The sequence below is a fragment of the Urocitellus parryii genome, chromosome X (assembly GCF_045843805.1).
Source record: "Urocitellus parryii isolate mUroPar1 chromosome X, mUroPar1.hap1, whole genome shotgun sequence".
In the NCBI taxonomy this organism is placed as follows: Eukaryota; Metazoa; Chordata; class Mammalia; order Rodentia; family Sciuridae; genus Urocitellus; species Urocitellus parryii.
This window is the reverse complement of record NC_135547.1, coordinates 27706305-27734079: the sequence shown is the minus strand read 5'-3', so window position 1 is coordinate 27734079 and position 27775 is coordinate 27706305. Positions and strand designations below refer to the sequence as shown.

The 27775-nt window shown below is 37.3% G+C and overlaps 1 protein-coding gene across 2 annotated transcripts in view; it reads left to right on the top strand.

The window, feature by feature from the left end:
* The window catches only part of Gria3 (glutamate ionotropic receptor AMPA type subunit 3), a 264009-nt gene that overhangs the window by 144620 nt on the left and 91614 nt on the right, over positions 1 to 27775 (top strand). For both annotated transcript variants that reach the window (XM_026413620.2, XM_026413621.2), the window contains exon 5: positions 15070 to 15123. In XM_026413620.2, coding sequence (XP_026269405.1) covers positions 15070 to 15123 — 54 coding nt within the window. The remainder of the gene's footprint in view (positions 1 to 15069; positions 15124 to 27775) is intronic.

Genomic DNA, 27775 nt, shown 5'->3' with positions numbered 1-27775 from the left:
AGTTAGTATCATTTCCCATCCTTCTTCCCTGTTTCTGGAGTCTTCTTAATTCTCATTATCCATAAACATTTCTTGACTATCCACCTGTAGGAAATTATCTTGAAATTATATATATGAAACTGAGGCCATGTCCTTGAGGATTGATAGGGTATTTGGGATGGCAGGACACATGTCTAAGTTGGGGAAGTAATTACTAGGCTGAGGGAAAGGTGAAAGGTAGAGGCCATATAGGGATCCATGGGAAGAAATGATCACTAAAAAACTGAACTGCAAGACAGGATTCATGAGAGCAGGTTTTTTTGGTTTTTGTTCACTGCCATGTTCACAGCATCTAAATTGTCTTGGAACTTTTATAAGTACTCAAAAATACTTGTTAAATAATTAAGCTTTTTATCTTTTAAAAGGAGGAATTCCTAATATTTATCATATGGAGAATAATTCCCAGTCCTATGTGGATTGCACATTGGAGCAATAGGCACTCCCTAGGGAGACAAATAAATGGCTACTCAGCCTATGACTTAAACCTTTACAAAATCCTAGCAAAGAATTGTGTGTTCTCTGCTGCTCCCTGTCACAGATGGGCATTTCCCAGTGATAAAGGGTAATTTGGATCCAGGGCTTTTTCTTTATTTGTTCATTATGACCTCAAGCTCTTTTCAGCAAAGTCACAGCCCTTAGATTGCAACGCCATTGTGGGAAATACAAATCCCATTATTTGCTTGACTCGTCTAACAAGGCAGAACACAGATTCTGATTTAAAAGTAAGCTCCTTTAATGAGTTTTGGTTAGGGTTGAAGGATAAACAGTTGTGATTATTGTCAGTAGGCATAGGTTGTAAATCTCTGTTTTAGATGCTTATATTCCATTAAAGGGGATTCAAACGAGCATCAGAAAACAATTCTGTTTAAAAAGTGAATCAGAAAAGAAACGCAGTTTCAAATGTACTCATTTTGTGCATCTCTAAATGGTCAGTCTTGGTCTTCCAAAGTATTGTACTAGGTTATGAATTTTTTGCTTATTTTATTTTTACCATTCTAATAAATTCTTTCATATTACTTTTGGCTTCCAGGGCTTGGGAATATATAGTTCATTAGAATGTATCAGAACACTAAAGGAAAGCCCAAGCATTCACATAAAAAATCAGTGGGAACAAAAAATCAGTGTCCTGTTCTCACTGTGGCTTACTCTCACCTCATGGTACCACACAGTGCTGTGCCAGCATGTGATTTCCAGTTAAAGATTTGTATTAACATGCATGGAAAAGGATCTGGTTTCATAATAAAAATGCTAAATTTGTATATTCTCTGGCTTCCTCTCAAAGCCCACAGGGCCAAAATTATTTTCAACTCTATGGATGCACCTCCAAAGGAATTAAAATGTCATATGCCACCACACAGAAATGGTGTTGAGCATATTGCCCACTCTGATCCTTTCATCTTTGAGTAGCTCAGACAATGACATGTTTATGGCAGAGCCTAAGGAAAAAGTTTAAAAGGCCACACCTAGAGTAGACGTATAGTCTAAAAACCTATCATTAGGAAGCTTTCTAGTAAAGAAAGAATAAATACTGCCTTGTAGAGCTTTCCATATTTTTCATAAAATTTTTTCACGAAGTACCTCCTCTGACACTCTGAGGGGGGGTGGGAATAATAGTGTTTTTTCATTACATATATTTTAAATAGATATGTTAACTAACTTACCTAAGATCATATGATGAAGAGTGCTGAATTCTAATCCTTATTTTCTAAAGAGCTAGACCCCATTTTATGTACCACATGTAAATTTGTCAAGTCAGCAATGGAGCTCTTGTTATACAACATTAATTATGTTCTGCCCCAGTCAGCTGTCCCACTTTTCAAAGGTGTGGCTAATAACCTCTACTTTGGGCCTGGGCATTTCTCCTTTCCCCTTCCCAACTCTGTTTCCTGAAAGAACAATTAAGATTCATCTGAGACTAATTATAACCATTCTTGAATTTGAACTTGTAGCAATTATTCAATCGAGGTCACTTATTTTAAATTAACTTGCCTGGTCAGAACATAGGTTTGGTTATCTGCAGAGCACAGTGCAGAGAGGCACTGGCTCACCCAGACTTTTAATTAACTAGCTAAATAACCCACACTGTGACAAGCTGCCTATGATTTGATGGAGTCATTCATTTGCATTCAGACAAGGATCAAAATACATTGTCAGAACTTCAGGGACTGAGTCCTATAAACCTTCACACAGTCTCTTGTTCAAGGCTGTGAGCCACTTCCCTTTGGTTCCCTCTAATTATTTTTCCTGTGCTTTTGTTCTGATTATCCAACATTCATCACAAGTGCAGCTTGTGATTAAACAATGACAACTCATGTCATATGCTGATAGGGAATTGGAAATTGGAGTCATGATCATATGAACCAGGCACAAAGTTTTGTGAAATAATTAGGGGAATCCAAAGGGAGATTCCCAGGATGCCCAGCAATAAAGGAGAATTTCCAAAGATTCAGGCCACAACTGCTCTCCACTTACGTAATAATACATAATAATGGTAGGTACTCCATCTTCATTGAATTGAATTCATGGTTGGAGCTGGTAATCCCGCAATAATGACAGTTCTTATCATCACTTATTATTATTATTATTATTATTATTATTATTATTATTATTATTACTACTGCTAATACTTAATGACTGGGCTTTTGAGTCAATCAAATCTGATTTTGACTTAGGGCTTCATCACTTTCTGCCTGTGAAGCCTAAGTAAATTTACCAAACTTCTCTGTGCCTCAATTCCTTAACCTGTAAGGTAAAAATTAATAATGGGGCCTTCCTTACAAGGTTGTGGTGAGCCAGGTACAGTGGCACACACCTGTAATCCCAGTGGCTCTGGAGGCTGAGGCAGGAGGATCATGAGTTGAAAGCCAGCCTCAGCAAAAGCAAGGTGCTAAGCAATTCAGTGAGACCCTGTCTCTAAATAAAATACAAAATAGGGCTGGGGATGTGGTTCAGTGATTGAGTGCCCCTGAAGTCAATCTCTGGTACCTGCTCCCCCCCAAAAAAAGGAGGTGGGGAGGCTTCAATGAAATAAAGCTCATTTTAAAAAATTATTTAATGCAGTGCCTCATACACAAGAGAATTCAATAAATGTTAGCTTATGCTAGTCTTCTGCTATACCCCAACATCAGGACCTTTTAAAGGGCATCTTCACATATGGGATCCTGTTTTCCTTTCTCCTTGGCAGCAACAGTTACCTTCATCATTCAAGAACCAGTCTACAAGATTCCCCCTTCTTCTCCAGATGAAAGCATTTCCCAATTCATCCTCCTACATCTGACTTGTTCAGCGCTCACCCCTTTAATATACTTTTATTTATTTTATATTATTTTAAAAGGTGCCATCTTCTAATGTTTCCTATGAAATCTGGACTTTTCTCTAGGGTATACTATCCCATAAGCCTTGTAGGATAGAAGCATTTATTGAGCTCTACCTCGGTGGCACTTACTAGGACTATACATGCTGTGGTGTACACAGAATGAGTCAAGAAATAGGAATTAGAGAAAGGAAAGAAGCATTGATTACATCCCCTATGTTGCAGGCCTTACATTAACCCTAATAGTAGATTATGTCTACTTTAAAATATGGAAACTGGGGTTTGGACAAGTAAAATGACTTGTCTGAGTTCATCTCAGCTAGGAGGGGGCTGATCAGTCTGACACTAGAGTCTCTCTCAACACCATTAAGCTTTACTGCCCAATTCATGGTTTTGATTTGTTTTATCAATTGCAGTGATACATGTCAAGGCAATATATAAACTGTAAAGTGCTATATATGTGACATAAAGATTATTGAAGTATAGCAACATTGATGAACCACCCATATCCCCTTAGCACTAGCTTTTTCTGTACATGCCAATGGCATCCTATTATAAACTTGTTCTTTTCCACTTAAAGACTTCATCTCATTGTGAAGGTAAGACAAGTCAGAAGTGTAGTGGAAGAATTCCTGACAGCAGCTATCAGCCAAAGGGAAATGGCAGCTGTGAGTCAAATATCCCAGTTTTCTGGCCCTTCAAGTTGGTGTGTTTCACCACTTTCAGAGGTCTCCAGAGCTAATCTGCTCATTAACGTACCTGAATTGGCTTCTTGCCCTTGCCTCATTCCTCACTCTCGCACCAGTGCTTCCTGGAATCACCTCCACTTAAACTACTGGCCCTCCAATCTTTGTCTCAGGATCTGTGTCTGAATAAGCCCTGCTTAAAACAATACTCTTCAGGAAATTCCTCCTTTGGCTCCTTTCCCAGGAGTCTGGGTGAGTATCTCCATGTGACCCCTGCCTGGCTAGGAATTCTCACGTGAACTCCCTAAGGGAGCATGCTATATATGCTCAATGTCCCTTTTCCTTTTATTTATTTATTTTGGGGGCATACTGGGAATTGAACCCAGAAGTGCTTAACCACTAAGCCACGTGCCCAGCCCTTTTTTATATTTTATTTAGAGACGGGGTCTTGCTGAGTTGCTTAGGGTCTCACTAAGTTGCTGAGGCTGGCTCTGAACTCATGATCCTCCTGCCTCAGTCTCCCAAGCCACTGGGATTACAGGTGTGCACTACCACACCCAGCTCAATGTCTTTCTTCCTAGGGCCTTTCATGAGGATCCCATCATTGAGGGTCCTTCTTTTAATGCTTATTATGAGATGGAAATATTGTTCTTAAATTTTGATGTGCATCAGAATCACTTTAAATGAGATGTTAAAATGCAGACTTCATAGCCCTAACTCAGACTTGTGAATTAGACTTTGAAAGGAGCTCTGTGTTTGCACTCTCATAGATTCCTCCAGAAGATTTATACAGTGTACACCTTGAGAAATACTGCACCAAGACATTCTTGTAGCCCAGGCCTCCAGGGGATGTAGGTTGTGTTCCCTAGTGTTCTCTCTTGAGAGCCGCGCACCCTGGTGGCGGCCGCTCCACGCTCTATCCCCAAGGCCTCTGGGGATTCAAGTAACAAAGCCAGGAATAGCCATGCCTCCCTGTTCCCAAGATGGAGTATGCAGAAAGCCAATGTCCATTTGTTACTGTCAGAATGGAGCAGCTCAAGACACCTGGTCAGCGTTCTACAATGCAGAGCAGAGATCCATCTTACTGCCAAGTTTTTGCTGTCACTTCTCTCACTACCCATTCCTGACTCCTAATTTCCCAGGTGATGGAAACACTGTAATGACTACACATACCCGGTTAGGTTATGGTCTGTGCTCCTTTGTCTCTAGCTGGGAACCCACACACACACTTCCTTCCCAATCACAGTTGCTGTGTGGTTTGCAGTCAAAATTCTAATCAATGCAAGGGACAGGAAAGGAAGGGTCAATAGAAGAAGGCAATGTGTGTTACTTTGTTGTTGGTTTACCCCCCTCCCCAGATTCTTGTCATTTTGCACTCTCAACTCAAATGCTAGAGCTCCAAATGCAAATCTCAGCTTCCTTCTTCCATCTCCAACCCAGTACTGTCCTAATAGCCCAATACTGCTCTGCACTCAAGCACTAATACCTGTCCATGTTCTTCATCCCATAGCAACAGGAAAACTCTATTTTGAGGGGCCTGGGAGACAAGAAATCATAGAAGGCTTTATGGAGAAGGCTGCATATGAGCTACACCTTGAAGGATATATGTGATTTTGCTGGGAGAAATGAAAGGAGGTGGCACTACAAAAAGGAAAAAGAAAAGAAAGCATAATTATGGGAAGCATTGGGCACTGTCTTAAGAACTATAGATACATTGTTTCATTATTCCTCATTGCAATTCTATGAAGTAGATACTAATGATAGATCCATTTGCATATAAGGGTACTGAAACCCAATTAATTTAAGCAGGGAAACTCTAACCCAGGCAGTCTGGTATATACTCTTGCCCACCCTAGTCTATTGCCTCTCAACTATTGTTTCCTATTTTCCAGGTGGAAAACTGAGATTGAGAGGTTGCCTAAGTTTACAAAGCTCATAACTGGAAAAGCCAGGATGTCCTGCCTTTAGCAGATCCCATTCTCTTTACTATCTAGCCATTTATAGTCCCTCTAACTGAACTTCTCTCTCAGATCATTTCAGTCACAATTTCTTATGGACTCATCCCTGGCTGACATCACACCAAATGCTTATAGTTGCTCTGAATAAAAATCTCTCCTCTAGCATGTAAGCACTGTAAAACAGCAAGGCTCTCCTGAAATCAAGAGAAATAGCCCTCCAAAATACATCTCTCTTCATTTTCAAAATAGTATTCTATTTAAGTTACCTGTTTGTCAGGTTCCCACTTATAAAAGCCACAGGAAAAAATCTTTAGATCTTTAGTTGGAGACAAAGTACTTTTTATCTATAGCAGGTTATAAGTTAATCATTGTCTCCTCAGATGTACTTTGTACATATTTTAGCTCTCCCACTTCTCCCAGTAGGTTATAATTGACTTGTTAACTTGACTATCTTTTCCACTCAATGGTGAGTTCCTCCAGCCTAGAGACCAGGTTTTTGTGACCTCTGTCTCCCCAGGGTCTAGCCCCCAAATTGGCATAGAGCAGGCACTCAACAAATGTTCATGAAAAGAAGAATGAAATGTGGTTAATAAAGGCAGCCCTTATATCCACTGGGACTTCAATCCACATTCTTTCTGATTCCCCTGGTATGCTGGAAAACTGTACCTAGGCAAAACAAAAAAATACCTTGATTTATAGTATTGGTGTTAATATTCCCAACATTGCTGATTTAAAGCTACCAGTGGTTTAATAACTGGCTCACAAAAATCCTGAGTAACAATCAGCTTTCAGGATCCCCCTGTGTTTGGATGAACATCAATAATTCTGCCTAGGGTGCTTGAACTGTTTGCATATCAATATGATCACAAAGGTGCATGAGCTGGCATGGGTGGCAGGAATAATGCCATGTCCAAATAGCAAGAGTAAAAGACCAAACCAAACATTTACAAATTAGGAGAAATCTATGTTTTGCTTCCCTTGAACTAAGCCTCTGTCATTTGTCATCCATTTGTGAATTGAGATCCACTAAATGAAATGGCTCCCAGAAGAACAAGAAACCTGCCAAGTAAGCAATTTTCCAGAAAAATCAAAGGCCCAAAAACCACACTGGACTTCTGAAAGAGATTAACCTTCATTTGAAAATATAAACATGGTCACTCAGTTCAGCAATCAAAAACTATTTTACTGATTAGTGTGTCAGATGCTAGAAACATTGCACAAATAAAAAAATGCATTCACAGACTCCCAGTTAGGGACTTCAGAAGGAGACCATCTCATCTTTTCTTCCCCCACAAGTTTCTTTCTCTCACTCCCTGCATGGAGGTTTAGTGATTCCAAGCTGGCCCTGGGTCTCTAAGGGTCTCTAGTACTCTACCCTACCATTTCTGCTTCAGTTTTGCACACAGTAATGGAACTAATAAATAAATGGCAGGAATTAAATCTAGAACCATCTGACTTCAAGGTTCATCGCTCCTTCTTGTATATCACCTTTAATAAATACCTATTTGCTTGAAGCTTTAAGGATGACTCATATCACATCTATAAAGAATTTTGGACCCTTAAAATTTTAAACACTGTAATATGTCATTTTAGGTCTGATGCTAAAGTAATTGATCCTAATAAATACCTAAAAATGAGAAGGTGTGACTCCTGGACCAGTGAAGGAAGTCTGATTTTTGTTCCACCTATCCTCAAATGGTTGTGACTGGAAATAACACATATTTGAGTAACTGTGCAACCATATGCCAAATGTTGCCATTTCATTTTTTTTTTAAATCCAAGCAATGAATTCACTGACACTCCCAGACCTGCTACTTAGCTCCCATCCAGTCCCATCCAGTAGGTCTTTGTCAGAAACTCACGACCGCAGTGATTTGGACTTAAATAATTTGGCAAAAATTTTAAAGGAGACAAAGATGCAATTTGATAGTTAGAATAAGGTTATAAATATTAAAACAAAAGTTGATGTGAGTATAGATATGAAATACAAAAATAGATACAAAATACAAAAATAGTTCACAGTAAATTTCATAAAAGAACCATCAAGAACACTGTCATTTAAATTGCACTGTCTAAAATAAATAGATCACCAATTTGGGGGGATAGTCAATATAAAATAGAAAGAGGCTACAGAAAGTAATATGCACTGTCATGTTGAAAATAAACTATTTTCTTTTTTGCTGTGCTCATCTACACTGGACACTAATTAAAATCACCCCTACTCATCCTCTGAAAAAAATGTCTAGAATATTTCCAAATGTAAATAGCATGCTATGAGAGATCTTCTAGATGAGGTACTCCAAGAAAAGGCAAGTTGTTCAGAAATGCATTATAGCTGGATATAGCAATATTTTGTGAGAAGTTGGCTGGTGTTTAAGTATTTATAATAGACCCCATGATCAAGAACTCTGGCTGATCAAAGCAGCAGGGTTTCCTGGGTGAGGCAGTACATGAAAAATGCCTTATGAAATGGCTTCATAAGTCTCCATATTTGTTATTTGTACCCAGACTTGAGCATCATTTGCTACCTCCCAAACTCTGACCATCATTTTGCTCCCTTAAAGTCTCTAGAACCTTTGGAAGTGGATGGGATATTTTTAAGATTTAAACCGTAAACTAAGACCTTTCATAAGACCTTATGAATTCCCACCACCCCTGATGGTATACAAGAGGATTTTCAGTGATAACTGAATGAATATATTTTACTTTCATATAGTTTTATTTATGCTTTTTTCTGTGGTTTCATGACTATTTTCACCATGGATATGACTAAATTTAAAGAAGCAAGTAACAATAAAGAAAAATATTAATAATAGTATTAGAGCACACAGATCATTATGTCTATGGAGTGAGATTTGAGAAATACTATTTTAGGATTAAGATAATGAAGTGTACCCAAAGACCAATATGCCTTTGAATGATCATTTGTCCTTAGGAGCAAGAATAATCTATTGCCCCTTTAACCTGCTTGTGGCCATTTATTGCCTCTTATTTGTGTAGCCCTTTGCCTCTCCTGCCATTTAATAGTAAATCTTCCACATCTTTCATTCATTTAATGGGTAATGCAATATTAAAGGCTGGAAAATGAAACTGTCCCCCAACTATGTTCTTTGGGAAAATACGTGCCCTTTAATATGCATGTTAGTGCTTCATTTGATGCCTTACTCAATTGACTGCTTTCTGCATAATCTTCTCTGTAGACAATATGAGCATCGATGAGGTTCCTCAGTTATAGTTCCATTTTCCTTCTTCATAAAAAGATTCACCCTTTTTCTGTCTGCACCACTCCCACCCCCACCACCATTAGGCTGATTTTGGTATGGGTGATTGGTTCTTCTGTCTCACTAATCCAGAACATTTATTCAAGTCAGATGACTGCAACATGAAGCATTGTCATTCAATCTTTGGAGAGCATGTGTGTGCAAATTGAGATTATTCAAAAGTAATTGTAATGAAATTGACTTCTGATGTGCATTTACTAAACTCAAACAAGTGAGCACCTTGGAGTCTTCATTCAAGAAGATGGACACCTTTTATCATATCCAAAATTTCTTCTGGGAGGTGCAACATGTTGTAAGGCTGATTTCTGTAGCATGTCACTCATTCAACTCCCCACACAGCTGAAATTATATAGCCAGAATTAGATAGGGTGCCAGAAAACAAATATCATATTTTTCAACTAAGGGAGCAGGAAAGGGAGAGGGGAGCTGAAAAGTTTCTTCTCTTTGAACAACAACAAAAAAAATGTGCTCTAATAGCTTTTTTCTTAAAGAGAAGATATCCATGCAATAAAGGAGAAAAGCCTAGTGAATTAAAACCAGCAACCCCACATTCCCACACTTCTTTCCTAGTCCCCCAAATATTCTCAGGGTATATAAATCAAAGAGTAACAAATTGAGGTGAACATCAAGACATGTTCTGTACTCAAAGCAAGATCAATCTTTATACATAGATTCTTTTTTGGCACTGATGTAGAAAATCCAAACGTGGAGATACTTAGGTCTGCAAATAACCTAATCTGCATACCAGATGGATCTAAGGGGGGGAAATACATACACACTTCTTCACACACGTATTTTTTTCTAAAATGTGAGCACAGAAAAACAGATGCTTTTTCCTCCCAAAGGATCTGTGGGCTTCTCTCAAGTAGTCTTGTGGAGCAATTTCATTTCAAATTCCTAAAATTATGAAAATGTCTAGATTAAATATTAAATTGAGAAAGGAAGGGCCTCTTACATAGAAAACCCAACTGAATATTTTATAGATTATTTTTAACTACTTAATATTATTTAGCCTTCAATTTCACAGAGAAGTGGATGAGGGGGTCAGTAAAGGAATGTCTCCCCCAATTTGTAGACTAAGATTCATTGACTTGTTTAACAAATAATTTGATGCTATCTGCATGGTTCAGTGTGTTAGCACGTCCGAGCTTTTTCTTCTCATGAAGGAACTGCTGTTTAAGCTTCAGTGAATGAGGATTGTGGCATTTTTTTCTTTGAGATGCTATATGTGAGGATAAAAATAAATTTCCTTAAAACAATGAATTTTATCTACATTTCACACATTTCCCGTTATTATATGTATCATATCTGCCATCATAGCAAGCCATCTATCATCTCCAACAAGTCTTACAAAGGCAAAGTGAATGCAGAATATAGATTTGGGAACTTGGTATTTCTTCCTTAAATTTCACAGTCAACTGTAAAAGCAGATTTTATGCTTAAAGTTCTGAAACAACTCAGAAAGAGCTATTATAATTACTGTAAAAGCAAAGTTGAATATTCTCATGGTTACCAGAGTCATTAAATAACTGAGGGTGCAATTTATGCCTTATTCATCAATAACAGATGGAAAGAATAAAGATTTAGGTCTAACTGAACAAGAACTGCTCCTATTAACAACAGAGTTCTTTTGTGCACCATCTTACACACAATCTACCCATCCCACTCTATTTCCACAAACTCTGTACCAAAAGTTTTGAAAAGGGAAGGCCAAGAACAAAACATGACAATTTTTCAAAGTGAGGCCTCACTTAGCTTATATCAGTAAGATCATAGCTGCCCCACATACAGAAGATTTCAAGATAACTGAAGTTTACTCTCTTTAGTACCGGGAGAACATTTCTGATGGAAACATTCCCTGAAAAAAAAAATTGTGTGTGTGTGTGTGTGTGTGTGTGTGTGTGTATCTCCAGATTTTTCAGCAGAAATCACTGAACATCATGAACTATAGCCTGATGATTCAGGCATTCACAACAAACATCCATGATTATATTGTAGAATCATACAATGTTTTCTGCTTTTTTGTCCCTTCCATCTCCTTTAAGTCAGTCTGTCACTTCCTCTGCTACTAATGTACTTCTTTCTAATATCACTCCCTGCCTCCATACACACCCCTTCTAGTTTGCAGCATTTAATTTACTGTGAACTAGAAAAACAAGATTGGTAAGAACTGTATGTTAAATAAGAGTTAAGAAGGCACTGAAAGCAAGGATGAGGAATTAATTATGGGCTTCAATGCAGCAGCTTTGTGACACCTAAATGTTCCTATCTTTAGATAACTTTCCCATCTCTTCCACTTTAAGGCTAAGTTGTAAAAGAGCTACCTCCAAATAAGTCCATTTGTTCTGAGCACACCATCTAGGAATGGATTAAACAGACATTCTAATAGCTTCAAGTTTTCCTGAACCTGAAGAAGCAATGACTTAGTGAATGACCCCTTCCCACAGTCATACAACATCATATACTTATATAATTTACATCTCAAACACTTTAGTAGACATTATCTAGATTGAACCTAGCAACACTGCTGAGAAAGGATGGGCCAGATTACAGACAAGGAACTGGAGGCTCAGGAAAGTTGAGTGATTTATCCACAATCAAATGGTGAGTGAATGACAAGGTTGGGCTTCTGGGTTCTCAATCAGTACTCTTCTCACATACTATCATTCTGCATTGCTCTTTTTTACCTTCCCTATGCTCAAAGGGACACTAAGCTCTGCCTCTGGTGAAAGACTTACTCTTTCCTTTTGGGCTTTCTTCCTTAATTCTCCCTAAGCTTGTCATATGTCCTTAGGAATATTGCTCATTTTTTTCTGGCAGAACTCAAAACCCTCTGGTTTTATTATGTTGAGAGTTGTCAGTGAATGAAAAATTCAACAAATGTATGGTCCCAACTAGCCACCAAAAGTTAACAAATGTCACCAGCAAGGATGTTTCTCACAAGCAGACACTGAAGAATACATCCCAGAAGATACCTAACAGCTCATTTTGTGTCATGGCAGCATGAGAAATCACCTCCTCAAGACATTCATTAACCTTTCATTTCCTTCATAAATAATCAGTCAGAAATGTGGCTCATATTTTAAATTAATAGAAAACAGCTCTCTCATGCACTCTCTTTCTCTCTCACTCCTCTCCCCCTCACCATTTGAAATTATTTGAGTGCTTATCATGCAAGCATGATAAGTATGATATTCAAATCTATTATTCCACTTCTCTGGGCCAACTTAAACTTTGTCTCTTCCATGAGGCCCTCCCTGTCCATTTCAGGCCTTACACAGCTCTTATTCCTCTTCTCTGAGAACTTAGAGCAGTTATTGGCACTTGACATTTAGCACATACAGACACACCTCTACTTATGATGGGCCACATCCTAATAAGCCCATTATCAGTTGAAAATGTTGAAATGCATTTGATACACCTGCTCTATCAAATATCATAGCTTATCCCAACCTAACTTAAGCATGCTCAGAACACTTATATTAACCTAGAAGTGAGCAAAAGTCATCTAATAGAAAACCTATTTTATGGGCTGGGGATGTGGCTCAAGCGGTAGCGCGCTCGCCTGGCATGCGTGCGGCCCGGGTTCGATCCTCAGCACCACATACCAACAAAGATGTTGTGTCCGCCGAGAACTAAAATATAAATATTAAAAATTCTCTCTCTCTCTCCTCTCTCACTCTCTCTAAAAAAAAACCTATTTTATAACAAAGTGTTGAGTATCTCATGTAATTTGTTGAATACTGAAAGTGGAAAACAGAATGGATATATGGGTACTCACTGGTTAACACATGGCTAACATGAGTTCAAGTATAGTTTCCACTGAATGGATATTGCTTTCACACCATTGTAAAGTCAAAAAATCATAATTTAAACTATTATAAGTCAGGACCCATCTGTATTTAGAAACCATGTGATGTACAGTCATACTGTACAAGATTGGTTCCAGGACATCTCCTGCCCCTGCAGCTACCAAAATATGCAGATGCTCAAGTCCCTTTTATAAAATGTTCAATATTTGCATAGAACCTAGGTACATCTTCCTGTATATTTTAAATCATCTCTATATTACTTATAATACCTAATAAATGTGATAGAAATAGATTTCTATTTTATTTCTTAGTGAAATAAGAATAAGGTATGTTCAGTACAGATGCAATTTTTTTCCAAATCAAATTTTATTTGCAATTGGTGGTTGGCTAAATCTTCAGATGCAGAACACATAGATAAGGAGCCTCTAACTGTACTTCCCAGAATAGGAGTTCTAGAGGCAGAGACCTAGGTTATATTTCCAGTTTTACCACTGAGATTCTTTATCTATAAAATGAGACTGTTAAATTGTTCTAGAGATTAAATACATATATAGCACCTAGTACAGTATCTGACGTGAACTAGACACTCAAATAAGAGAAATTGTATTTATGATTATCACAGCCTTACATATATAGTTCTGATTTGATACACATGATCTGATGGCTGCCCAAGTTGTTTTTAAATCCTTTGACAGCAGCATCCAGAGAAGGATTTATCATGAAATTTAAGCTTAACGGCCCTGTACTTGCACAACTTCTTTCCAAGGCCTTGTTTAAAATACTGTATTCATATTTGTGTCTCATTTTTTTAAAAAGAGCTCCTAAAACTGTATTTGCTTCAAGGCCAGTACAGAATATCGTCCTACCTCTGGTTGTGTCTTTTAACTCTATATTATATTATTTCCCTCCCTGTTTCCACTATCTGAATCTAGTATAGTACCTTGCACATAGTCAATACTCACTAAAATATATTATGAAATCCTTAATTAACCAGAACTTAGTTGTATTTTGTTACAAGGAAATATAATTATATCAAGTATGCAGTTAAAAGCTTTCAACCAATATATATGACTGGAAAATATTTAGGTGATAAATGAGGTGATAAAATGTACTTTGCAAACTGTAAGGTTTACTATTATTACAGTATTATTCACGACACTTATGATAAGAATAATGATTCTGATGAATGCTTTCTCAGCCTCAGCCCTAGTGACATTTTTTGGCCACATAATTCTTGGGCACTGTTCTGAGCCTTGAGGGATGCCTAACATCATCATCATCTAACACACTAGATGCTGGTAGCATACTTCCCAGTTGTGACAATCAAAAATGTCTCCAGGCATCGCCAAATATCCCCAGAGGGAAAACCCCCCTGACTGCCCTAAGGCATTTTGACCAGCACTAAAAGCTGTACAGATGGTCACAAGTCTTTCATATTAAGGCAGAATAAAGGAAGGCAACCATTTTAAAAGTTTTCAATAAGCAAAAGCAACCTCTGTTAACCTGAAAATCCCATTAACCCCGTTCTTTGAGTGTTCTATTCCCTAAGCATTCCAGATAACAAAAAAAAAATGTACTGTACATTCTATTTTCTAATTTGTATGCAAAGTTCAGCTCATTTTCCATTTGAACAGCTAAATACAGAAATCTAGTTCATGGGTGGGGGGGGGAGCATCAGCTTCATTGCTTTTGCCATCTATTTTAAGTGACAATGATTCTACTGACCTGGAAGTTTAGAGGGTTTTTCCCCCTTGTTTTGACATTTTAAATTTGATGTTGGCAATTCTTGCTATTTTATTTGGCTGAAAGTGAAAAGCAACAAAAAGAAACCTGGTCCAATTAACTGTGATTTTACTGTATAAAAAAAGACATAACACTTGGTTGAGCATTTAAAAGCATTTGTTCTAGCCATCCCACTGATTGTACAAAAGAAAATGCCCTTCTTGAATAAATAACATTTCTCATTTCTTCTTTCTGCAGGTTGTGATCCTTGGGAAACATTCAAGAGGGTATCACTACATGCTTGCTAACCTGGTAAGAACAAGCGAGAGTTTAAGTGTCTCTGGGCAATATATTTTATTTAGTTTGTGTCATCTGTAATCACCCAAAAAGGAAATATATGAAATACCTAATGTGTTCTCTAGAAGCTTGGAGAATTGAGTTCACTAAATACCAAAACCTGAATGCAATAGCCTTGTTTTTAATTATGCTGACTTTGGCTGTAAAACTATACTGTTTCCTTATTTACAAAATAATTTGATAGGCTTTCTCCATTATCATTCTTAAATTCAATTTGGATTTGAAATGTAAACTATTTTATTCATGTTTGAAATGTAAACCAAAAGACAGATCACATAGAAAACAGACTCCCCATCGATTCAAGTGTATGTGCATATCAGTTCTACATTTATCCTTCAAGAGGCAGACTACCAAATCTCTCAAACCAGATGCCAGAGTATGTTTCAACATGATACCTTAAGGACCCTGTGAAAATGTTATAGGCACCTGTCCACTGACACAAAAGGCAACTTGAATTTTTACCTTCAAACTTCCCATGCCTTTAAAATTTGTGACATTTTAGAAGCTCATATTTCATTAAGGTTATTTCATACCCTTCTTTATTTGAAAGGCCAGCTTGTTTAGGAAGTAGCAAAATGGCTTCTAAATTAGTAATATCTGTTTGGCAGAGGTTCTGAATAATACTATCTCCATGGAATGAAAGGGGAATGTTAAATTATCATTACAATACTAAGAGTTTATTAAATTATTACATAGCATGAATTCTAACTCCAATTTTGTTTCATTAGCACAACAGATTTGTGATCATTATAAAGCTCTTAAATCAAAAGAATAGCAACAAAGGTGAAAGATTGTTGTAATTATATTCTTCAATTTCTTAAAGAAAATATCTTGTTTGGTTTTAATAATGAATATTTTTAAATGAGAAAGGAAATGTTATTTAAACCTCTTTCTTAAAATGTATGTATATTCAAGCACTTTATAAAATGAAGATTAGAGATACTGCTTTCAAATCTTATGTACATTTTCTCTAATAGTTTGCTCAAAGTGAGCATTTCAGTCCATTTTGGGAATAAATGCATTGACTCATTTAAGATAAATCTTGATTCATCGTTCGTATCTAAATATATTCAATTTGGTTTTTAGGCAACTGATAAGTAAAGATGTTTTGATTCAATGGATAGTTGACAAGGGATTGGCAGAAAATATGATGTCACAACAAGGCATCTGAGACAGCTGATGACTTTTTATTCCTCACCAATAAATATTCTATTCTACTTCCTCCCTCCCTTCCTTCACCACTCTCCCCTTTCCTTTTTCTCAGTCTTATATGTCCTAAGAAAGCAGAGAGATATATAGTATAGTGTTTGAAAATGTGAAGTTTACCTATCACTGACAATACATAAGGTGGCTTTAGGTAGCATGCATACAAACTTTTATTTTAATAGTAATGTATCTTAATAGGTATAAGAAAACCATAAAATGCGGGCCAGGGCTGTAGCTCACTGGTAAAGCGCTTGCCTAGCATGTGTAAGGCACTGGGTTCGATTCTCAGCACCACATATAAATAAAATAAAGGTCCATTGACAACTGAGAAGATATTTTTTAAAAAACTATAAAACTAGTGCATCAAAAATTTTTAAATCATAGATTATTACCTCATACAGGGCTAAAGTAGAGATTTAATAAAAGTCAAATAGTTTTTTAAATATTGTTTTATAATATTGTTCAAGTAAACAATTGCATGGGTGATTGATAAAGAAGTACATCCAAATCTGATTTTGGCATACTTTTGTAAAAAGTTGTTGTGGTTGTACATGGTTGACTGAAGTTTTAGGAAAAAAAAAAAAAACATTGGACTAGGAGTCAGAATGTTTGGATTGTCACACTGAATTTGCTACTACCCGGCTATGGGATCCTGGGTATGCCACTTCACCCCTATAGACCTAGGTTTCATTACTGTGAAAGTGGAGGTAAGAGTAGAAGGAGTTTGTTCATGTGTTGAATGGGTCCATTGGAAGCAGATGCTAAAACATAATTAGAAGTGCAAGACAATCATTAGGAATATTATTTGTTAAAGACAAAGGAGTTTTAGACTTATAGGAAGAACTTCAGATTATGGTGTAGCTCTGATAAAGTTGTGGCCACCACAACTGAGAGAGAGCTCTGACGCAAAGACTGGACATAGAAAAGGCCTAAATTGCCCCAAAGAGCAAGCCATTGCATGCCCACTTTGCTTGGTCATTGACTGGCGGCTGCCCAGGAAACATACATCTTCCACTTGAAAGTTAAGGCCAGTCCTGAAGGCACCTGAAGCTGGAGACTGTCAGCTAACTCCTTGAGGCAGGATCTATCAGAAGAAAGATCTGAGCCATGCACATCAATGGTTGTCTCAATCAGCCTAAAATGACCAGATGACATATAAAAACCTTTTCCATTCTAGAGTGCCAATGGGACCTCCTTATTCCTACTGACAATCCTTTAGATGGGCTTTGGTTTCAACTTTGAGATTCAAAACTAGTAGAAATGAAAGCCTGCAGAGTGATAAATCTATAAAAGAGAATTGCTAGGATGAGGGTGAGGAAGAGAGTGGCAAAGTGAATCCTGAACACACAATTTAGAATTACGAGACCTTGGGGGGATGCCTACTACAAGAACAAGCAAAATCTGTTCCTTCAGAAAGAAAGTAATGTATAGTATCATGTCAGTCTGAGTAATGAAAACATGAACTCATTTATCACACTTCTCTTCCTCTAGTGACCTTCTTTTCATTTGAACTCAGCCATGTGTTTCCATAAGTCCCTGTACGCTATATCAAATTGCATTTGGGCAACAGAGGTAGGAACTGCTGCTCGTCTCTGATAATAATAATGGGACAGGCCATCCCTACCATGGTTTCCAGATTTTTTAAGCAGATAAAAATACCCCAAACACCTCCAGCGAAGATATACACATACAGAGTAAACCAAAAACTATTTAAAAGTCATTTGGATGGTCAAAAAGGGAAGCAGAGCTAAGAAGATGTTTCCTTTCAAGATGAGCCATCTGGCCTTTCAAGATGAGCCAGCTGGGTGAAAGCTGAGGATGAATATATATACAGGGGAGCAAATTCTAATCTGAGTCTTGGTGTTACAACAGCACAGAGCCACTCCTTTCTTCTACAAGTACAAATTCAAGAACACTCACACTGCCTAAATAAGCTTCCTAGAATCATCTTACCATAGCTCCAGTGTCCCCTTTGATAGTGAGCTCCATCCATCTGGCAAAGACTTCTATGTTCTTTTACATGGACCTTCCCTAGTAGTATCCTAAATGAGAAGACTTGGATATTCCATGAATGCTTCAACAAAGGCCTTCGAGAAGTCTGGGTGTAAATTTCAGAGCAGACAACAAACTTCAAAACTCTAACTTACTGAAATCTCTGGAAGAGAAAAAAGATTCTACCAGGACCACAGGCCAGAGATATGATCTGGTCAGGCCAGAATAGAGCAAGTAAGTCTCTTACAAACTTCGTATCAGTTGGTGATGTCTTTTCTTTTTAGGGTTTGTTCTATAATTAATTGTTGTTTTCTCTTCCAGGACTCTAAGGCAGTGGGGTTTCTCTGCTGTAATCCCAGACGTGACCAACACGTACACAAGCTGTCAGTCAAGCAGCCTCTTTCTCCCATGTCAAGGTCTTGGATTAGGATCATTTACACTGCCATTGCCAGGGATGTTATGTATCATGATTTAATTTTTTATGTCATTATTGATAACTCAATCACTGTACACAGAACCCTAGACTAAGATTAGGAATAGATGCAAAGGAGGCAGGCAGTGTGGCATTATGAAAAAAAAGCACTTTACTGGGGCTGGGGCTGGGGCTTAGTGGTAGAGCACTTGTCTGGCATGTGTGAGGCACTGGGTTCGATCATCAGCACCACATAAAATAAATTAATTAATTAAAGGTCTGTCAACAACCAAAAAAAAATATTTTTAAAAAAGCACTTTACTAGAAGCTAGAAGACAGGTTTGAATCCCAAAAATTCATTTAATTAACTTTATGGTAAGCCAAACTTGTCTGAACCTATTTCTTAATTTTTAAAATGTAGAGTTAAACCAGATCGCTAGTTCTCAAAATGTTCTATTTATACATAAGATGATAATAGGTAGCATGTGGCAAAACTTCTTTTTAACTTAGTAGTTTTGAGCTTACATTAAATGTATAGTAGAAAAATAATATTCCACAGAAAATGTGATTTTCCTTAGAATGAGACTAAAGCAGATATTTAGGTTTTAAAAATGTGGCCAGTTTAAAGAAAAATATTAAGTAGATTATAAATCAGATGGTGCACCAATGTATTTTATTTTTTTAAGTTTTTTTTTGAGAGAGAGAGAGAAATTTTTTTAATATTTATTTTTTAGTTTTCAGCAGACACAACATCTTTGTTTGTATGTGGTGCTGAGGATCGAACCCACTGCCCCGTGCATGCCAGGCAAGCACGCTACCACTTGAGCCACATCCCCAGCCCTGACACCAATGTATTTTAAAAAGTGCAAAGGGGCATACTCATGACTAAAGTTTAGAAAACACTCCAAGGCCCCTTCTGGCTCTACATTTCTTCCTTCTTGGAGATCAGTTTGGACCAAAGTAGGCCAGGATAAAGAGTGTAGATACAGCAGCTGGGTGAATGCTGAGGATACAAATAGGGGAGCAAAACAAGAGCCCTGTTATCCTTGGAGATATAAAGTCTTAAGGCAGACTGAAGTTGGAAAATCAGTCCAGATGGGCAAAAAACAAGAAGGGTGTGAGTACATGTTTTAAACAGAGATTAGGATCTGAAGAATCAATCAAAACATTCTAGCAGTTGACAAAAGGTTAATTGGATGTGGGTTGAGATGGTCTAACAACAGATGTTTGGTACTCCCAAATTTAAGACCAAAATATTCAACCAATTGAGGTGCTCATGAAAGAACACAAGCTATATAGCAGGGCTCACTAAGTGCTGTACCAGTTAAGTACTGCCTAGGCCAAGTCCAGTCCCAGACTTGGGGACAGTTGTTGCCCCTATAAGTAGAAGTTAGGAAATGTCAGCTGTCGGCTGTAGAGAGCAACAGGAGCAGGGAATCACGCTGGTCATTGTGCTCCTGCTCAGAGAGAAAAGAGAAGATGACATATATTAGACTACTCCCTGCTGTGCTAGCTGTTTTCTTCTGATTTCTCATTTGATTATCTGAGAATTTCCATGAGGAGAGACTTCTTGCCTACCCATATCCCCAAGCCATTTCCAGATCAGGAAGTGGACTCAGAAAAGATACTTGCCTCAAGTCTCATAAATAATCCATTGCCAAGCTAGGTTTACCAATTCAAGTTGGTTAGATACTTGGTAGAGCACCTTGCTCTTCCCGTTTGACCCACCTAAGCATCTTAATAAGACAAGAGGCCTGCCCTACAAAGGTCATGTAAGAGTATTTGTAAAGACATGACTGTAAATTAATGAAACATAAGTTATAAATTTATGAGAGTGAAGTGGTAAGAGATAAATGGGTTTTAAAAACAAGGACAGTTTTGTGAATCTGGGTTTGAAAGCTGTCCAACATGAAATGAATGTCAACTGGCATCAATTGCATTGCCATAAGTACCTTCTGTCTGCTACCTTCCCTCTTCTTCTCATTCTCTCCCCCATATTCATGAGTGTGTGCATACATACATGCACAAACAATCTCTATCTCATCTCACTCGTGTTTCTTTCTCTCTCTTCTCTCTTCCCTCACCATCCACCTCATTCACATTATTAGTATGCCAGGAAATAATAGTGGGATACTAGATGATATCATGAAACCTTTTTTTCATCAAATTTTACTAAGACAAAAGCATTCTGCATAAAATGCAACCCAAAGAGACAGCCTAAGCTTGAAATAACCTAAGCATGAAGAAATGAATTTTTCTCTGAGGCTTACAAGTTCTCAGAATGTACCTGAACAAAGAAGGGCCTGTGTTTAGAGAGAAAATAAATTTGAATGAGATTGAGTCATGCTGTTTTGCTTGCCAATAACAACTATTCCCTTCTGTTCTCTTCCCCTTCCAGATCTTCTTGTTCTGTTCACTACCTTCCCTTCCTTTGTTCTCCCATTTTCAATGTTCTAAATAAAAATTAAAATGCTCAAAGTCACATGTTGTGATCACTGACATCACAGCAGATGGCATGGTGACACAGAGCTCATTGGGCTGGAGCAATGAGTTTTGCAGGCAAGGGTGGTGGGCTTTGAGGGAAAACATTCCCACTGGTCTCCAGTGTCAGGGAACCTAGCAATCTCCCTTGGGTACACAACCTCTCTGGTGGCTCAGGATTCAATTTCTTCCCAAATGGAGATAGGGTAAGCAGAATACCAAGGGAATGTGATGACAATGCGAGGATTGGGCAGGAATCCAGCTTCTAACCATGCATTTAGAATGCCACAAGCACTTGTCAGTTTTAAGTAGCCAACTTTGAAATATTCATTCTCCCTCTCCCAAAATTCCTCCATTATAGTAAACCAATACTTTCCTCTTCTCTCCCTCCATATCCCATCTCCTCCCTTTCTATCCTACCCTTACCTCTTCCTCCTGCCTGAAGTTAACAAGGAAAGATCACTTCCTGCCCAGTGTTCTAACAAGATGTATTAAAATAATTCCATCTTCTCCCCAAGGCTTGTAGATCATGTCCTTTAAAACAGTGCTTTTTAAACTATTTATGAAGATGGATAGGTTTTTTCCCCAAAAAAATCTTCATGGACCAATAAAACTTCACCAAAAATAAATTACTTAAAAAACTAAATACACAAAATAAAGAAGAAAATCTTTTTAGTATTGCATTCAATGGCTATAATATTACCATGTCAAACTCCTATAAAGGATGATACTTACTCTCAAATTGTTTCCTCATATCATCTCAGACTGGTAACAGTGAATCAGCACCAATTTTCATATGCACACTACTTAAAAGTTCTTTACAATGAGGTTTTTTTCCCCCTATATATTGCTCATATACCAAAAACTTTGTTCACTCCACTGCAAGGTAGACAAAGTATAGTGTCCTTGAGAAACTTATATTAGTCAGGCCAGACTTGCACAGCTTATGGTAGTTAGCATGGGGATAGACTGGGAATGAAGAGAATCGTGTGGCCATAGAAGGTCTTTTAGAAAAGGTGATTTCAAAATAATGATCAAAAAGGTAAGAAAGATGCAGCTACATGGAGAAAGGGAATCAGGGCAAGTTTGTGCATGAGGAATATCACATGCCAAGGTCCTGAGGCAGAAGAGAGCTTGATACCTTCTATCAGAAGACAATTTTGGTTATAACAGAGACAGGACAGATATATAAGGCTTTATTAGGCCAAGTTAAAGAGTTTTAGCTTTTTCAACAACATTGGAAAGCCATTGAAGAATTTCAAGCAAGAAAATCACAGGATCCAATTTATGCTTTAAAAACAGATCAATGTGGCTGGGTACAATGGTGCACAACTATAATCCCAATGGCTTAGAAGGCTGAGACAGGAGAATAGTGAGTTCAAAGCCAGCCTTGCCAACAGGAGGCATGAAGCAACTCAGTGAGACCTTCTCTATAAATAAAATACACAATAGGGCTGGGGATGTGGCTCAGTGGTCAAGTGCCCCTGAGTTCAATCCCTGATACCAAAGAAAAAAAAGATCAGTGTCAAATGGATGAAGTTTATGGCATATAAACAATATCTCAATAAAACTGATAGTAAAAAAATGAATAGAGGCTATTTCTCCTCTAATAGCACTTAAATGAAGTTATAATTAGTTGTTTATTCATACAAAACATTCCAAATAGACTGAATTGCCATGAGGGCGGTGACCAAGTTTGATAGGGCTCACCATTACACCAACAGCTGGCACTTAGAAGATTTTAAAGTATGGTCCTTGATTGGATTAGAGAATGGAACAGTTAGTGAACAATATAAGGAACCTGTAATCAAGTGCTAATTTGTATGTTGTAATCTTTCACTCTATACATTATGCCCTCCCTGGAGGATGGACCTTCTTTCTAGAAAAAGACTTGTGTCTTTCATTTAAAAATCTGATAACTTGAGTCACCATAATTACTATGCATTTCCATATTGAAGCATCACCCAGATGAACAATTCAAACAGCACTAAAGGCAGAGCCAGCCTTCATCCAAATTGTGAAATAGTTGTCTTTGGCAGCCTTCCAGCCCTCATTCTACTGCTTTTATCTTTCCTATAGGCAAACCACCTTTCTATTCCTCACCCATCATCTATCAACTCAATGAAAGTCACCCAACTTATCTTGTCTGTTTTCCTCTATGTACAAAATGCATCCTAAGAATAGCACTATATGAATGAAATCTCCACATGATATCTTGAAAATAAGTGCTCTACAAGTGAGCCTTGAATATATTTATTTCCAACTCTTGATTATCCACATTACTGGAAGGGAAATAAATTGCAGTGTGTATAAATCAAGGAAGATAGGATAAAACCAAAGTCATTTGAATCTTTCAAAGTCTGAGTTGTCTGCCTATTCTCAAATCAGGGACAATCTATGTTTGGATGTCAGTTGTTCATTTTCTGTGTGAAATATGGCCTTGGAGAATTATCCAAGGGTAGTTTACAAGGCCCTGCATGAACTATTCAGGCATGAAGGTCACAGTTGGTTTTATTGTAAGCAACAGTGCACTAGATCAAACAGATATGATGTGATTGAGAAGTAATACAGTTGATGAAGTATGGCAAAATCCAAATGAGTAGTTTCCCTCTCAAAGTAATCCCTTCTGGAAATTACACCCATATTTCCAACAAATGTTGCCATTGTTACAGAGAAGCAAATAACCAAATGTATAAATGTTGGGGCTGAGGGACATACGCAGTGGGAGAGCATTTTCCTAGCATGAGCAAGGCCCTGGGCCTCATCTCCAGCACCACAAAAAAGTATAGCTATTTAGTATGTAGAAAGAGAAAAATAAGAGTTTTGATCCACCTATCTATAAGCAGTAGGATTGACAGCAGTCTATCTCTGCTTAATATTTTCCCTCTACACACAAAGTTTACTGGCACAGCTAAAGGAAAGGATACCACTGTGGTAATTAGCCAATTGATTTCAACCAAATAGAATTTGTGAAATTCAAGCAGAATTTGAATTTGATAAGTTTAGTCTAAGCACACAAAAGTCATTGAATATCTAAACATCACCTTTAATTATGAAAATCCCTGTGAAATAATAAAATGGCCTTAACAAAAATGTCACTTAGCACAACAGGGAACTTTGAAACTTGGAGTCACTTAGCAATAACATTATTGGGTATACAAATATACTTATTGAACAAAAGGCATGAGAAGACATACAATAATAAACAAGACAACAGTACATAGCAATCATCAAAATGTAGAAGGGCTATGTGATCATGGCTTAAAAGAAAGGAACACAACTTTTGGTAGAAGATATAAAGATAAATTTGATATTGGACAATTCTTAGCCATTATCTTACTAATTGAAAATGTTGGTGAAAATGCAGAGAAAAGAGAACTGTTATACATTGTTAGTAGAAATGTAAAATAGTACATCCATTATGGAAAACAATATGGAGTTTCCTCAAATAATCTAAAAATAAAATTATCATATGATCCAGTATTTCCACTTCTAGATACACAGATGCTCTTTGACTTACAATGGGGTTACATTCCAATAAACCCACCCTAAGTTGAAAATATGATATAAGTTGAAAATGCATTTAATACCCCTAACCTACCAAACATTATAGCTTAGCAATACAATTTACTATACATATGAGTATTTTCCCCTCATGATCATGTGGTTGATTGGGAGATGCAGCTTACTGTCACTGCCTAGCACTATGAGACAGTATCATACTGCATATTGCTAGTCCACGTAAAGATCAAACTTCAAAATTGTGAATATGGTTTCTACTGAATGCATATCACTTTTTGCATTGTTGTAAAGATAAAAAAAATATTTAAGTCTAACTACCATTGAGTTGGGGACCATCTGTATATCCAAAAGAGATGAAACCAATATATTAAAGGGATACAGCATAACCACATTCATTGTAGCTTTATTGACAATAACCAAGCATGATATCAATCTAAGTGTCCATTGGTGGACAAATGGAGAAAGAAAATGTAATGTGTGAATGTTCAGCCTTTAAAAGAGGGGAATCCTATCATTTGTGATAGCATGCACAAATCTAGAAGACATAATGCTACGTGAAATAATCCAGGCACAGAAAGACAAATACTGTGTGATCTCACATAGGTGGAATCTAAAAAGTTGAACTTATAGAAGTAGAGAGTAGAATGATAGTTACCAGAAGCTAGTATGGATGGGAAGGGAAGAAATGGGTACAATGTTTCAGACAAGAAAAATAGGTTTTGTGGTCTATTGACCAGTGGAGTGACTATAGTCAATAATCATATATTGTCTCTTTCAAAGAATAAATTTCAAATGTCTCTCCATAAAATTAATAGGTAAATGAGGTGGTAAATATTAATTAGCTTGATTTAATCATGCTACATTGTACACATGTATCAAAACATCACACTATACTTTATAACTGTATGATTTTTCACTCAAAATATCCTTAATAGAAAGCAAGAAGGGTACTTGAAGAAAGAAGTTTCAATAGAAATTCCTGGAATTATAAGTGATAAAGTAGGAGTGCTTTCTAGAAAAGGAAAACATACAAAGATACCAAGATTTAAAACAGCATGATGTGGTAGAGCATAAGATATATTGAAGTAGTATAGATGAGACAGGGCCTGGATGGGGGAGTTGTGGTAGGATAACAGATAATGGAAACCTGAGTGGCAGTTAAAATATGTCTGACATGAGAAGGCCTTATAGAAATGATTAGAGACTATTGGCTGAGGCAACTATATCTTCTTCATGGGTGTTTCTGCCAGAGAGAAGGAATGATATTGTAACATTCTGGAAAAGGCCACATGATAGGGGGACCAGTAAGAGGCACCTTCAAGAGTAGAATCTGAGGTAGCTGGCTATGGAGAATAATATGACAGCTGGCAGACACAGACTACAGACTACTGTCTCTATTCTTCCTCTACTGTTCCCTACCCTTTGCAACTCCATCTCTTTCCTCTTTTACTGCTTGGCTCTGGCTGTTGAAAGACTAGCTCTGCTTCATTAGGTTTTTTCTCCTAAAAATACTTTTAGAGTATTATTTATTTTAATTTATTTATTTATTTGTTCTAATTTGTTATGACAGCAGAATGCATTTTGATTCATATTATATAAATGGAGCACAATTTTTCATTTCTCTAGTAGGTTTTTTACCATTTGGGGAAACCAGGGTCTCTCAATTTCCTACATACCAGATTGTGGATGGCCATCACTAATGCTGTGATTCTGGGGAAAAAAGGAAATGGGAGGCAAGAAATTCCACCTGTTAACCAGAAGCTCTCTCCTAAAATCTGTCTGCATCTTACCCCCACTCTTTCCCTTTTCCACTATTACCAAATAGCTTTTGGGTGATAAAAATATATGCAGGCAATTTTATAAAAGCTTCAGGAAAGCCAGGGACTTAAAATTCTCAAAATAATAGAATGGCAAGTCCCACTTGTAGATCATAATATGAGAGAAAATAATTGGCCAGGAACTAGGAAACTCTAACCATTTAGCAAAAGGTGCTTATTGTTAACTCCTTAACAATAAGAGATTGATCAATTAGAGATTGATGCTGGATTGTAAATTTTGTTATAGTAACTTTTTGCAGTGTATAGAGAAGGCAGGGGATCAAAATTCTCAAAAGTGAAGAATTTTGATAGCAAACTTCAAGAAAATATCATCAAAAGGAACAAAAAGTTATCCAAAAGTCATGAGTAAAGGAAATGCCTTAAAAATACTGAGTATGTGAATAGAGACCAGAAACCAGCCAACTTCTGCTGTTAGACAAGATCCCCAATTTTGTATCACTGCCTCTAATTGCTTCATTTTCCTTAGTGTCCACTGTACTCTTGCCTTTCTATAAAGTTAACTGGGACTTGGACTCAAATTCCCACCCATAGTTTGCAAGTTATCAACTCAAGTAATGAAACCAAGAGTGTAAACAAGTACAATGTCTTAGAATGTTGTTATAGGCGACAAGGCAGGATCCAGAGTAGAAAACTGCTGTCCTCATACAAAAATGGTCTCTTAATGATCCCTTATTTATCCCCTTTTTCTTTGCCCTTTTTACTTCCAGGAGATGGGGTGGTGACTGCTGCTACATCAGTGTCCTTGCTGAAATTGTTGGGAGATTCCAACCTCAGTTTTCTATACATTGCAAACTGTACTTACTTATATTAGCTACAGAATCTAGCAATATGTGATGGAAAAGAGAACATACTTTGAATTGACTTAGCAGGCAAACAGGTGACCAATAGTCAGCACTACTCTCCTACCTTACTTCATTCTGCCCATGACTTTCACTTATTCATTTCTCCTCTTTTCCTTCCAGGTTTTTGGTAGTCATTCCCATTGCATTATTTTATTTATATATATTTTGGTGGAGCTGGGGAAAATATTCCTACCTGTATCTCTGCAGATGTTGGGGAGAAGTAAAACCTTGGAGGCATTTACAAGCAAGTAAAATAGTACCTCTAGATGATGTGACAGGAAGGAAAGCAAGACAACAGCCAGCCAACACTAACC